Raw genomic sequence first — 16,124 nt, 5'->3', positions numbered from 1 at the left:
AATTCAGGCATAACCAGTGTGTTGGCTTAGTTGGTAGAGCATCTGTCTCACAATGGGAAGGACAGGAAAGACATTATAAGATGGTGAAAGAGGATTGCTGCTGCTACCTTGTTTGGCATTCAACAGTTAATTAGGGATAGAGCAATATTGATCTGGCACTGCTCAGTGGCTGCCGGGCCCAAGATCAATTTATTCAGATCTCTATTTTGACCAATATGGAGTTTCTACTTCTGTTTTTTTTTTCATATGGTTTATCTTTGAATTAGCTTCAATGGTGTGACAAAAGTTTTCTCATGATAAAATATAACCTCCACTCTAACAAGAAAACTCAAATTAATTTGTTACTTTTCTTTATTCACATATTTTGTACATCATTTAAATCATCTTTGTATGTAATTCAATGTACAGCACGATATTTGACATAAAATGGCTCCTTGGCACAATCAACATAAAACCAAGTTAGAGTTGTTTCATTAAATATCGTATTCGTAATCTATCTTATTAGAGGAAGGAGTTTCATGAATCCCTCAGTTTGTACATTACGTATGACTTTCACACGACTGGTGACTAATCTTTGGTTGGTACCAAATCAGATTCACAATCATTTGAATTCCCATCAGCTTAGCTATTTGAAATACAAACTATCTAGATAAATAAAAACTCATGTTCTTAAAATCAGATGGGCACCTGCTTTCATGGGGAGTATATTGTTATATGCTGACCCCAGACTCTCACGGAAAGCATTGAAAATACAGAGATATCTTTGGGGAAATCTACATGTAACTTGGCACCGAGAAATTCTACAGCAAAGCTTCATGCAATACCAGGTAGAGTGATTTAATGAGTTAAACCAAAAGGCATTTTCCAGTGGCATTACACACTGTCTACGAGTCATACATCTTGTTCGACTCTGGGTGATCAATATCCAAATGGTGTTGAATTCTCCATAAAAACACGTGTTAATTTCCCTATCAGAAGCATCTGAATACAAAGTATATCATTACTCATTTTCAATACTCCCACAAAACTAAAACACCAAATTTGAGGTATCTCATTTCGGGCGCACTGCATCATCATCAACACCCTCCCTACCTGTGCATTATTTGTACAATCAAGGAGCTTTAAGTGAAGGAGAACAATCCAACACATTCGCTTTAGAGCCACTTTGATGCCGCAGGGATAAAATATGTCAGGCATAAGTTTCATTGGATTTTTGTAGCAGATTGTAGAAAAAGATTGCTACAAAAATAACAGACTTATTGGCCAGATCAAATAGGAAATATGCTTTCGTAATGATAATTACTTTTCACTGCCTTTGGTCGGATATTACAAGCAGATACATTGCTAACTTTTACTGGGGAATGCAAAAATTAATGTTGCAATATTGACTGAAATATGATTTGAAATTACTTGATTGGCCGCAACTGTGACACATTACATCACAAATAGATGTATTTCCTCAAACTAAATTCAATTTTTTTGTAATGTGGAAGTGTGTGGAAATTTGTAAATTATGATGATGTGAACATTGTCAAATTTTAAGGGGTTTTCACATTTTGAAAATGTTAACAAAATTTTGCCCTATTTCAGTACAGACTAAGGCTTTGAGCCGAGATACATTTTGTCATGTGTTCAATATCCACATTTTTGTGATCAAATAAAATTGGAGATATACCCACTTATCCATTTTCAACCACAACCACTTTTCAGTTTCCCCATGAAACTGGCAGCATCACAGGTCATCACCAAAGGCTACAGTGTACCTGTGAATTCTTTTGTACCTCTTTAGAGATTGGAAGCTACATGAATTAATTTGCATTTCATTGTCTCCTTGGTACAATATACAATACAGTATTCTTGTATAGACTAAAGAGTGAAATTGGATTATGGATATAATCAAAGTTTTGCAGGAGATCCTCCGGCTACCAGCATGTTTTCACCAGTGATGTAGCTAGCATCGTCAGAAGCCAAGAAAGATACTAACCCCGCAATCTCATCAGGAGTACCAGCTCTGTAACAAATGATAAATGAATATATTATAGAATCAATACATAAATCAATAAAGAGTAATAATGATAATTAACAACATAATAAGAAAAATTAATGATTATAATGACGTCACTTGCATTTCATACATAGCCCAAGGACCTACTTTATCAGATGCACACATCACCCTGGCTTTAGCAGAGCAGCTGCCAGTACATGTATGTGCACTGCTCTTTAAGGAATATATTCCTGCAAGGTCCCTATTGACCTCACCTGGGTAGTGAGAGTAGTAATGTTTTGCATGGGGCAGTCTATGTATTGACTTGAAAGCCCTGGTCACAATGTAGACATTTTGGTTGGTTGAAAGATTGATTGATGATTGTTGAGTGATGAATGATTGATTTGTTGATTGATTGATTGTTGAGTGAATGACTGATTGACTGTTGAGTGAGTGAATGACTGATTGACTGTTGAGTGAATGATTGAGTGATGAATGATTGAATGATAATTGTTGAGTGATGAATGATAGACTGATTAATCAAATTATTAATTTGATATTACTTGATTTTTGACTGACCGAGTGACAGGCATTTGGTATTCATGCAGAAGAAAATTCAATCAAATCAATGAAAGAAACGGATATAATTGTTACAGAATAATTCAGAAGTAGGAATTAAAAGCTAAATTAAACCTGTCTATGAAGGCCATCCAAGGGAAACAGAAAAAGTGGTCACTGAAGACAGGTGGTATTTATAGACAGGTTCTACAGGCGACACAACATTTGCTCCTGCGACATTTGCTCATGTCTTAATATCTCAGAGGGGATAGGGGTAGAGTTAGGATTGTAATAGAGTTTTTGGTTCAGACTAATGTAAACATAGTGATTAGGTTTTATTTAGTTTTGAATGTTTGATTTCATGTTTGGTTTAACATGCAGATTTTCCATCGGAGCAATTGTCGCCAGAGCAAATGTCATGGAACCGAATTCTACATTCCTTTCAAATGGGAGATAATTCATGTGGCAACCAAAGACAGATTTTTACTACAGACAGGTGGATGCTAAGTTATATTGACTGTCTTTTCTAATATGGTATTCAAGCTATTATACACATATATAATCAGTCCATGACCTTTATTCATCTATTATGCTAAGGTTATAACAGTGGTCTGTTTCCAAGACTAACAATCCCTTTAATACAAGTTGGACCTTGGAATTGACACTACTTGGAGAATGCAAACATTGACTTGACTACTATGTTCCCTTTACCCAAATTCTTCATACATAGGAATACATGTAGTTCATCAAGTAATGATAAGGTCACTCTCGTGATTGTACAGAAAATATAGATTTTTCAAAAAATATTTCAACACTTAATTGCATTCATTAGCATATACAAAGGGACACGTACAGAAAAGGGGAAAGAGTATTTACACTGCAATCTGAATAAAGAAAATACCAATGAAGGAAAGAATCATCAAAAATGTTTAAAAAAAATCATTTTTAGCTAACATGATGGAGAAAACAATTTGTTATGTAATGCACTTAGTACCTTTTCAAGAAAAAGATGCTACAAAAATATTATTATGATAATAATAGCCACACCTTTGGTGCAACACATATGTTGTTCTTTATCTGACATCAATACATTATCACTTGTATTTTGGCATATACTAAAGTATATGTGATAAGAGTGATAAGAGATGAATACAAAATAAAACTGTTTTAGCTAGGTGAAATTCTTCAGATACTACAGAGTTTTGAACTGATAATATTCCTTCAACATTGTTTTTGTCTAACAAATTGTCAGATCTGAGATCTCCCCATGATTTGATTGGCTGAGAAGCACAGCTCCTATAGAAACTGTCAGATAATATTCTGTCAGATGTTTTATCCAACAGGTACCATTATAACAATGCTTTCTGGCCAATCACAATCAAGGAAAGTTGTACTTGTCAGACAACATATACTGATATAACACTCCCCTGGTGTACATAGATGGAATGCCTCTGGCCGTCTCACCTACATCACGCGGTTTAATAGCAGCAGTGCTGACTTTGAAAACTACTCTAACTCGCACAAGATGTTCAGTGATACATGGTTACTCTTATGTCCACTTTTTATGAACTAGACCAATAAACTTACAGAGATATGATTATTCAACAAAAAAACCCAACATGGCCAAAGTTCATTGACCTTACATGACCTTTGACCTCGATTGTGTGATTTGAAACTCGCACAGGATGTTCAGTGATACTTGATTACTCTTATGTCCAAGATTCATGAATCAGATCCATAAACTTTCAAAGTTATGATGGTAATTCAACAGATACACCCAATTCGGCCAAAGTTCATTGACCTTTGACCTTGGTCATGTGACCTGAAATGCGCACAGGATGTTCAGTGATACTTGATTACTCTAATGTCCAAGTTTAACGAACTAGACCAATAAGCTTTCAAAGTTATGATGGTAATTCAACAGATACCCCAATTCGGCAAAAGTTCATTGACCCTAAATGACCTTTGACCTTAATCATGAGACCTGAAACTTGCACAAAATGTTCAGTGATGCTTGATTACTATTATGTCCATGTTTCATGAATCAGATCCATAAACTTTCAAAGTTATTATGGGAATTCAACAGATACCCCCAATTCGGCCAAAGTTCATTGACCCTAAATGACCTTTGACCTTGGTCATGTGACATGAAACTCTAATAGGATGTTCAGTAATACTTGATTAACCTTATGGCCAAGTTTCATGAACTAGGTCCATATACTTTCTAAGTTATGATGTCATTTCAAAAACTTAACCTCACGTTAAGATTTGATGTTGACGCCGCCGCCGTCGGAAAAGCGGCGCCTATAGTCTCACTCTGCTATGCAGGTGAGACAAAAAACAATATAAACCCCAAATCTTTTAATGATAAAAGGCGAATTACCGTTTCATAGGAATCTGACTCAAGGCTAATTTAGTATTCTCCTCTGTTGCAAATAGCTGTATGAAAAAAATGAAACAGAAATCATTACTTAACAATAACGATGGTACTTACATAATTCTCTTCCTTTGAAATATATAATACATGGCCATCAGATCTCCTCATGTGCAGACAAACTTCTTTGATGGATATTCAAACTTTCAATAACAACTTATTTCCTTCATCATTTCATGCTACACTTCTATTTTAATGTAGGCCTACAGTATGCTTATTGAAAAGTGTTGAGCCTTTTGAAATCGACTCTACTGAAAGGGCTTAACACTCAGAAAGAAAAAGCAAATTACTAAATTACACATTAAAAACACACATGTAGTTTATTTCCAAATATTCATTAGTTTAAAGACCAGAATGACAGTTTTCACATGAGTATGCCATTATGAACCCACTAACAATCAGGAGCCAGTAACACAACTTCGTAATGATCGTAGATCATTTTTCTATGATCGATTTTATTGACTACTTTCGAAGGTTTCCATGGCGAAGAAGAATAGTGTAGTAGGTTTCACGGCACACCATGTCTTCCTTGGGCAAGTGTTGGTCCTGAAAAGGACCACCAATCTCGACGTTTCGACAAGTGTGTTCTTGTCGTCCTCAGGAGATACATGGTGTACCGTGAAACCTACTACACTATCCATTGACTACAATGTACAATCAATCGTGAAAATCAAGTACGATTAATTGCTAACCTTTGTGCTACAGGACCCAGATGTACTACATGTACAGAGGGTTATTTCCAATTAATCCAAATTGCCAACTTGTCTACTATCATTTGGTCTACCATCAGTTCGTCCACTATCCACATGGTCTAAATGTCAGTTCGTCTTCTCACCATTATGTCTAATAACCAGTTGGTCCAATAGCCACTATGCTCATATACCATTTGGTCTAATTGGACTAAGCATTAATTGTGCAAAATTAATGAAAATGAAATGGATATTAGCCCAACTGATGAGACGAAATGGTCAAACACGAAATGGTGATTACATGAAGTGATTATTGGACCAAGTGGTTTTTATACAAAATGTTGATGGACGGAATGGTATAAGACTAAATGAAAGTAGACCATGTGAATAGTAGACGAATTGACAATTTACCGTACAGAGCGGCCGTAGAGGCAAATCCCCCCACACGAATGTTTTTTTATTTTCCAAGCAATTGAAAAGAAAGAAAAAGGGTATCAAAAGAGAACATCTTGATCAAGTAACTATTATTTACCCCTGTTAATCATATTTAGGCAATTCCATGCTGCCTCTGCCAACTAAAATATCTGGGGTGCCCCTGCTAGCAATTTGTATTAAATATTTGCAATTGTTACAGACTCTTGAAATCAGATACTTAGGCCCAAATTCACAAAGATGGTTTTGAAAACCATCGGTTGAACCCACAATTTATGAAGATTTCCTGTATAAATTGCGCTTGATTTACCACGTATATAGAAATAAATGTCCAGTGCAGACGCATGCTTTTTGTCACAGCCAAATTGATGCCTGTTGCTATGGTTTAGCATGCAATTTTATTCATGAGTCCACATTATGAAAAGTGGACTCATTAATTCAAAACACTGGAATCATGAATAAAACACCGTATTTAACCAAGGCAATAGGCGCCAATTTGGCTCATTGTGACAAAAGCTCGCATCAGTATTGTATATTTTGTAATACATGCGGTAAATCAAGCATATTTTATACAGGAAATCTGCATAAACCATGGGCTTAACCTATGGTTTTTAAAAGCACCTTTGTGAATTTGGGCCTTAATTATAGATGATTACCTATCGACAGGTTTTCACCATCTGAGATTCTATGGCTAATATGCTACATGCTATTGATGTAATTTTCTCCTCGCCTTTAGCGAATTGTATCAACTTTTTATTAAATATGAAGATACACTCAGTGCCCATATCCTGAAATCTGGTTAATTTCAAGTCATGGTCTAATTATCTGTTTAAATTAATGGGAAGCGGAAAATATCGAAATTCTATTATCATTGTATATTTCTTATGTATACTGTGCCCTTTCATCACGCAACAATGGCAAAGGAACTCAGTCATTTACTATTCCTATGATATGTGTATAACACAAACTGATGAATTAAACCTGTACTGTTTTAATAGCGATTAGTGTCGCAATTTGCTATCCATAGTTAAACCACATCTTTAGATAAATAAACCAATCTTTTGATAAATATAACCCGAGATCAGAAGGTAAATTGCCAATTCGTCTACTCACCACATGGTCTACCTTCATTTAGTCTAAATGCCATTCCGTCCATCAACATTTCGTATAACAACCATTTGGTCTAATACTCATTTTCTTTTCATTCATTTTGCCCAATTACTTTTCCAATTAGACCAAATGGTTTATGGTTGTTAGATGAAATGGTCAGAGGACAAAATGGCAATTAGACCATATGGATAGTGGACGAATTGATGATAGACAAAATGATAGTAGTCGAGTTGGTAATTAGACTAATTGGCATTAGACCAATTGTGGAAATAAACCGATCAGAATACAGGCAGGAGACTGTAATTTTTTCCCCACAAAAATCCATTTCAATCTCTACAGATAATCATACTTACAGCAGCACTAAAGTTGGTTTTGACAAGACCTGGAGCAACACAGTTTACCCTGATGTTCATCTCTGTGAGCTGTGGAGTGAGTGCTTTTGTTAGACCCAAGAGGGCGGTCTTACTGACTGAGTATGGTCCTAGTAACTGAAAAAAGAGACAATATGATATATAAACATCAAATCATCCATACCTCAAAATTATATACTGGGTAGATCATTGTTTAACCCTGACAGGACTGTTGGGGGGCCCCTTTTAAGCTTTGCATGATTTTTCTAGACCGCAAAAAGGCAGCGTTGCAAAATTAATGCCTACTTTTTTATGACTATTTATTTTCTTTGGAGACCAAATTCAAAATGTATAGGTATAGCATTGGGACACCACATGATTTTTTTGTGTGTTAATATCATGCCGAAAATGGCAAATTTTCATACTTTTACCCAAGGATCATTTGTACCAAGTGTAAACATAATTGACACAGAAATAAAGAAATGAGAGCAAGTTGAACAAAAAATTGCACATTTTCGTAACAGACCAACATGAAAAGTGATCACTAGGTCTCTTCCGAACTTCGTTCAGGCGAAACAAAAACATGATAATAGAAAAAAGTCAATTAGTTGGTTTTTGTTTATTATTCATCATGTCACTTACCTCAAAGGGCATATATCCTGCTATTGATGATACTAAAACGACAGATCCTCCTCTGCAAGAAAAAATATAAATAAAGGTAGTTAAGATTATTTATGATAATGAATTCCATTTCAGACTACAAAACAAGAAATTCCTGAACCTCGGGGAAATAGGTGGGGCTAATGGGAGGTCTTAGCCCACCAATTTTCCTAGGGTTAAGCTCAGCACTATTCGGCTTCAGACTTAATATGCTACAAACCGGTTTGGGTGGTTAATTTTGGTGCTATGGTATAGTCTGACCATTGAAACTGACTCAAAACCAACAGATGCTATGTCATATAGGTAACAGTGCAATAGCTTTTGATGGTCTGGAGTCAGTTAAGCTAGTCTCACTGCAGCACTGCACTATGTATGAGCAAATGTGAGTACTCATTGAAGATGGTTGAAGAAACTAAGGTCTGCATTCTCAGCTCAATTATAATCTAAACCATGGTCTGAATCTAGGTGTCAATTATGAAAAGTGTCATACACTTTTTGCTTCTTGTGAGGATCTTTCCTTTGATATAATGGTGAAGAAAACTATTGAAATTATCATTTCAAAATGGTTTGTATTATTTTAAGTGCCAAAACTGATGATACTTTTTCATCTAGTTATAGAGATTTGCATCCAATTTGGCTTTTAACATTTAAAGCAATGAATTTCCAAACTGTGCTTAATAGTTGCATCTCATATCGTCATGGAGAATCTTTATCTGCTGACATGTATCCAATCAAGATCAGTTTCAAGATCCCCTTTAACCCTTTGCATGCTGATATTGCAATTTGGACATTTGTTTAATTCAATAATCTTGTTTATTACTTTTCTCATACCTTTATACTGGAGAAGCTAATAAATGTACATAGTAGTTGGATAACATCTATACAATAATTATCAGTATCTATGGTGCAAAATGGAAATCTAGATTCAAATAAATTATCATAAAAGCAATTGTAATTATCATACACCACCGCCAATTTAATTTGACATGCAAAGAGTTAAATACACTCACCCTCTTGAGACCATGTGAGGAACACTTTCCTTTACCAGAAGAAATGCTGATTTCACATTGATTTCAAATATCTAGGAAGAGAATATGAAGTCTCTAATAGTCATCCATTAATATGGAGAGATTATACATGTAGTCTCAACTAAAATTTTCTTTGACTCTGTAATCAATTAAATTTACAATAATTTTTACTAAATGATTCAATTTACATAAATGGGCCTGGTTTGTCTGTTATTATTACCTTGTTTATTGTTTTGCTATCCTGTGTTTTTTTTTCTTCATGATGTACCATACCATATACTTCTTGTGCACTGGCTACAAACTGTGCTTTAAAAGTTGTCACCTCCATTATATCATGAGCAATACAAATACCATAATATGAATAATGCTTTTGAAATAAATGTTGACTAGAATCTTGAATCATAATTTTCTTAAGGTCCAAGGACTTTCTTAACAGAATATTTCTTTACATACCAGTCTCTGGCCTCATGTAGTCTAATTAATTTAAATATTTTTGAACATCTCAAGAAATTTACAAGGCATCTTTACACATACACTGAAATTATCATTATTTTTTTCATATTCTACGCTCACAAATCTAATGTGACTGAGATTTACAATAATTGGTACGTGATAAATTGTAATCTAAATATTTCGTGAAGATTTCAAAATAAAACCTACCTTATCCCAAGATTTATCATCACACTAAAAGAAGAAAAGAATGGTCAAAACATGATTATTTCTATATAAGCAAAAATACATTGAGTAGAAAACACACACCAATACAAGTACTTACTTAACCCTTAAAACAGTGGATAATATTTCCATAGTCTGGTCTACCACTTATTATTTTTTTTCTGAAAACTTTATTGTATATCAGAGGCTCACCAAAGGAGCTGTGATTTCTTGAGCGCATTACTCAACCATCTTTATTGCACAACTTCAAATGATACATCTCTTTCATAAAGAATTTCTTTTTAATGAAAAAAAAAGGCAAATGCTATAGGCTACTACATTTATGGAATAACAGGAAAAACCAGTTTCAGAAAAAAAGGTAAGAATTCCTACTTCGTCTAAACATTTTTGGGCACTGAAAATATAAATTTTATTTAAATAGATTGCTCTTCTATATAGATGAGCATCCCTGTATACATCGTCACAAATGAAATGAAAGTAAACTTAATGTTCTTAAATTCTATATCATGATTAAATTGAATACATTACCAGTGATTTTAATATAAAAAAAATTAAAATGTCTAACTTACATCTAATATTCTACCAAAGAAGGGATTTGCTGCAGCATTTGATACCAATATATCTAATCCACCATTTTCCTTGACAGCCTGAAAAAAAGTTAAAAAGATATTTGAAAAATAAACATATATTTGATTATCTGGAATTAATAATTACCCAATACAGTAACACCATCATGATATGATTTTTCTTCGTAACTTTCCTTACGATGCTTGTACTACAGGGCCTATGGTGAAATATAATGTATTGCATTAAATTGAATTTGTTTATTTATAGTTTGTTGAAATATGTATATTAAAGACTGGAATAAAATTTGACAATGAATAAAAAAATCTGTGAAAATCGGCTTTGACTGCGACAAATTTGACAAACACGATGATGGGTTACATTGATCCCAGGCCAAAAAAAGGTGAAGCCTCATTTGTGCTAGTCTTGTGTGAAGACCCACTTGTTGATCACAGTTTATATCAGGGTCTGTGTTAAAGATAAATTCCAGTTTTGGTAACGACCTCAAAATGACTTTTTACAGAATCTAATACAATGACCACTGAAGTGTCTGTTTGTATTCAAATATGTACCAAAGGATTCTGGAAGAAATTGTATAATTGCTGAGAAATAAGCAAAATAAGCGCGGATTCGGTCACTTCCGTCGGGTCTTTATTCCAGCAATATTAATACACTGTACCACGTGTGCCTATCTGTGTTGGTGATCTTCAGTGTGAACATTTTTCAGCCTAGATTTCAAGATTTCACAAAGTTCAGTTTATGCAACTGTACCAGATCTAGATCCTCGATATACTGACAATTAAGCCTGGTTTTACAGACTTTCTCATGAAATCAGTTTTCACTGCAACTACTGGAATTTCTCTGTGTTAATACCAAGCATTGATCATGAACTGAGTAATCATCTCACCATCTCTATAAGTTTGGCCCTATCAGACTCTTTGCCTACATGGCACACCAGACCTGAAACGCTGAGATTGGCCTCTTTTAAGCTCTTCAATGCCTTGTCTACATTGGCCTGCTTACGACTGCTGATAACAACATGAGCACCTTCTTCACCTAGTCTCTTGGCGATGGCATAGCCGATTCTGCATGGGGGAGAGAAATAAGGAACGCAGTTACAGACTATCTTCAGTTTGGGTAAATCCATAAAAAGTCAATTTTAATTCATATGAATGTGTGTGCCATAAAACGGTTATGATGTGATGGATTTGTTTATTGAAAGAAAATACAAATATCATATTAAAATTATTTTAATTAGGTGCCCGATCGAAATAAAGTATTTGACTTTTTTTGTCCTTATTTATAAAACCCCTTCTAAAGCATGGAACGAGCTAAAAAAAGTAATCTCCATTTTTTTTAGCTTTTTAATAATAATAATATCCAATTAATAAATTTGTAAAATAAGTGCTGTAAGAATGTGAATAATATTTCAGTATCATTCAGACATGTAATTGCCAAGAATGTTATTTTTTTTTAGAATTCAAAATTGGCATTTTTTATAGTTAGAATTTGAACTTTGCATCTATGCCACTTAGCACGGCTTATTTCCAATTCGTCTAATGCCAATTCATACAACTGACAACTCGTCTACTATTATTTGGTCTACCATCAGTTCGTCCACTCACCACATGGTCTACTTTCATTTAGTCTAATGCCATTCCGTTTAACAGCCAATAGGTCCAAATAATTAATCCATATACAAAGTGGTCTAATTAAAGTGTAAACTGTGCAACTCCCTACATATAACTAGTAGCCGCTTCGTGCATGCACAGCGCTATAGCGCCGCAATCCCGTTCCGCCTGTTTTTCACACACCGCGGTACATATTTTAGGTATGTTACAAAAGCGCCCTCTAGGTGCATTCTGAATGAGGCATTGAGGATAATTTTAGAACGGGGGCAGCATTTTATGTTCCTCAGTATAAAATAAAAAAGTATTTCAGATTATCCAATGTAAGTATCATGAGAGCAGAACTCATGGCCATTTTAATGGCACTTGAGTGGTTAGACTCCTTTGATAAACCATGTTCAGTTGTAATTTTTTGCGACTCTTTGTCAGCACTGAATATGATTGATTCTTATTTCATAAAATACACTATTGTTAATGAAATTTTATTCAAAATTCATAAACTCAGTTTGAAAGATATATGTATTCATTTTGAATGGATTCCCTCACATTGTGATGTTAACGGCAATGAGATCGCCGATAGAGCTGCCAAGAAAGGAGCTGCAAAAAATTTTATAGACCTCGTTTAACCAAACACTATAAATAAACTTACATGCTCATGTATGCATTTTATAAAGGTGTCTGGCAAGCAGATTGGAATGCGTCTAGAAATAGTAGTTTTTTATATGCTATTCATGATAATGTTTTCAAGCAGGTACATAGAAAAGGTTTTTCTTGGAAAGAGGAATGCCTCCTTCATCAAATCACAGTAGGTAAGTGCAAATTAAACTATTATATGTTTCAAATTAAACAGCACTCTTCAGGCCTCTGTGAGGTGTGCAATGTATTTGAGACTATTGAACATTATATTTTATTTTGTTCAAAATATGTAAAGGAGAGACGCATTGGCCCGAATTCACAAAGGTGGTTTTGAAAACCCACGGTTGTACCATGGTTTATGCAGATTTCCTGTATAAATTACGCTTAATTTAGCGCATATCGGGCGGGTGTATGAAAAATGTCCACTACTGATGCGCGCTTTTGTCACAGTGTGCCAAATTGACGCCTGTTGCCGTGGCTATCAACGCTATTTTATTCATGAGTCCACTGTTTTTATTCATGAGTCCACTCTTCAAACAGTGGACTCATGAATAAAATTGTGTATCTAACCATGGTAACAGGTGTCAACTTGGCGTACTGTGACAAAAGCGCGCATCAGGAGTGGACATTTTTCATACACGCGCCCGATACGCGCTAAATTAAGCGTAATTTATACAGGAAATCTGCATAAACCATGGACTCAACCGTGGGTTTTCAAAACCACCTTTGTGAATTCGGGCTATTATGTTTAATAAACTTAAGAATGATCCGAATCTAAAACAATTGTTAATTAAATTCTGATTATACACGGGAACTATTACGTTTTATATATGCCACTAGCCGTTGAAAGTTTAAGTGTGTATCATGTTTTTCAAACACAAGACATGAAAGAAGGATTGATATTTCTTATTCATAAGAAAAGAAAAAACAAAATAATAAGGACGTGAAATTGTATGTGATTTCACATTTGAAATGTTATTTAACGAAGATTTTAAGAATTTCTCTAAATATATAGTAGCCAATTGGTTAGCTGATGTGATAGTGAGCTACTTGCCCGCTAACCGTTTCACGAAGCCCTCTTTGCCAAGTTCGGGTAAAACAACCTCACTAAATATTTATGACAACTCCGAACCTGTCAAAACTTCTTTCTTAGTGACGTAGTGGCATCACGTGGGTAGTCTATGACGTGCAAAAGTGCCAAGAAATTTGAAAATTATAATCTTACCTGATCAATCATAGACGTTGAAATTAAAACACAAAACAAGTAGGATAATGCATTCAATGATAATTGTAATGCAAAGAACTATAATTTAAACTGTTGGTAAAACACTACAAAACAATTCATTTTGAAAGAGTAAAATAATTTAATTGATAAAGATTCTACCATGTCAGGCCATCCAAAACTGAACTCGTATTCGTCATTTTCAGACCACTATATGGCCTATTATTAACATTTGGATAAATTCTATCTCTAATTTATGCATAGAATTCGTCAAATCGTATGTTTCGGTATCAAATATTTAAAAAGTTTGTTAAACTATATTTTGATGATGTTTGGAATCATAAAATACTGTATAATTATCAAGTTACAAAGAAAGTAGTTATGGTTTACTTTCGTAAACTATCAAAATTGAATATCTGGGATACCCTTCTCAACGTCCATGGACGGACGTTGAGAAGGGTAACCCTAACCGCCACACGTATTGCACGAGATGAATGCGATCTCCTTCACATTCGGCTTTCACATTCATTTTCACGTAATGTAAACAAACATTTGTGTACATAATCATTAAATACGAGCTCACCCTTCCGTGGAAGCTGTAACTACTGCAACTTTTCCTTCCAAACGCCTCGAACCTGTAGCAGCAGCACTTGCCATCCTGAAATGGTTGATTGGTCTAGCTAAAGACAATAATCGTGTCAAGGGAAACATTCTGTATCAATTGCAGCGTAGATCAGATTAACGAATGTACTCGATATCTTTCGAGTTGGAGCTCCAAATCCAGGCTCCTGCGGCACGGTGAGTCACATAGTCTTAAAGCGAAGACCCTTTTTCGTAAATTGGATGACACGACAATTTATTATCATTATCATTTATTCGGCATTTCAAAATACATGAATTACAGTCAAATTAAAATTACATAAAAATACGTGACATAATACAAAGAACCAGGAATAGAGATGAAGGTGCTGCCTGGGTTTGGAAAAAGTTAACTAAATTCCATGACCCACAAGTCTTGCTAAATTCTCACAGGTCACACGAATAGACCCTACCCCTAATTTACCTCCATCCAGTCAGTATAAGAATATAAAATGAAACATATGAATTAAAAGTATACAAATGAAACTGGCAACAGTTAATTTGGAGAAACAAATGTAACATTTAGATCTTTTCATGTGTATATAATATTTTCGTTTAGTTTTAGGTAACATCTGTACAGTATCATATTTTATTTGTTCTGTTTTCCATAGTTAATTATGCTCATTTCATTTCATTTTTTTTCTCAATATTAGTATTTATGCTCTATTCTTTGTTTATATTTGAATATGTTACCATGTTTTATATTTGTGTTTGTTCACGAAGGGCCTCAACGAAAACCAGCTTGTTGCTGGTTGAGCTACCCTTCTTTTAAATATTTGAAATAAGTAAATAAATAAAATAAATAAATCTTATTACTTACTTTAATGCAACAATGCTTTTAGGACTAGATCAACTTCCTCCACTGAGGCAGGGGCACACCAGCGGTCCTCACATTTTATGTATCCCCTCCCACATGTTTCGTTTTCATGAAAATGACCCTATTTGTTTAACAATGTGATTTTTATCTTAAACTAAGGGAGGGAGATGACTAGACACTGATGAAACCTATATGATAACCTAATATTTTCACTAGTAATCAAATCATTATCGTAAAAACGACATAAATAAATTGAATTGAATTCGACTGGTGATCATTTTCTTGTGGGGAAGGATATTCTTGTTCATAGGAGGGGGCCACGTGTGGCTCGTCAGAGATTAGTTATGACTCGTCGGGGGGGGGCATCCCTTGCATGGGTTGTGACTCGTCAGGGGGGGGGCAGTCTACCCCACCCCTGGCCCTGCCCCGCCAGCAATAAATAACAATAGGCCCTCAGTTGTCAATCCACTTGTTTTATTTTTTAGGAGAAAAATTTGTAATATACCTGATTTTATAATAAAAAAGAACAAGTGGGGATATTAGGACATCATCAGCCCAGCACCTATAATGAATATTCTTTAAGACATGCCTAGAACTGCCTCTTAAAACAAATCATTCAATTTGACTAGACCAGTAGTCAGCTGGGAGCAAATGATATGACAATCACTGATATTCACATTTCTGACATATATTCTAGT

At 34.7% G+C, this 16,124-nt stretch overlaps 1 protein-coding gene across 1 annotated transcript; it reads right to left on the bottom strand.

Moving 5' to 3' along the window:
• Positions 1 to 1,635: 1,635 nt before the first annotated feature.
• Positions 1,636 to 14,784, bottom strand: LOC121407428 (dehydrogenase/reductase SDR family member 4-like). The gene is made up of 9 exons (XM_041598496.1): positions 14,554 to 14,784; positions 11,392 to 11,569; positions 10,490 to 10,567; positions 9,906 to 9,929; positions 9,228 to 9,298; positions 8,200 to 8,251; positions 7,561 to 7,695; positions 4,926 to 4,981; positions 1,636 to 2,011 (listed from the first exon to the last, which is right to left on the bottom strand). Exons 1-9 carry the CDS (start codon positions 14,679 to 14,681, stop codon positions 1,897 to 1,899), a joined length of 837 nt encoding a protein of 278 aa, XP_041454430.1. The 5' UTR covers positions 14,682 to 14,784; the 3' UTR covers positions 1,636 to 1,896.
• Between the last annotated feature and the right edge of the window lie 1,340 nt (positions 14,785 to 16,124).

This window comes from Lytechinus variegatus, chromosome 2 (assembly GCF_018143015.1).
Source record: "Lytechinus variegatus isolate NC3 chromosome 2, Lvar_3.0, whole genome shotgun sequence".
NCBI lineage: Eukaryota > Metazoa > Echinodermata > Echinoidea > Temnopleuroida > Toxopneustidae > Lytechinus > Lytechinus variegatus.
This window is presented reverse-complemented; position numbering and strand designations above follow the sequence as displayed.

Coding starts and splice junctions, on each gene's coding strand:
- LOC121407428 (XM_041598496.1), bottom strand. CDS start 14,681: ATGTTTCCCTTGACACGATTATTGTCTTTAGCTAGACCAATCAACCAT. Junction 9,930..10,489: donor TCTTTGGTAGAATATTAGAT/GTAAGTTAGACA, acceptor TTCTTCTTTTAG/TGTGATGATAAATCTTGGGA. Junction 7,696..8,199: donor CAGGATATATGCCCTTTGAG/GTAAGTGACATG, acceptor CTCTTTTTTCAG/TTACTAGGACCATACTCAGT.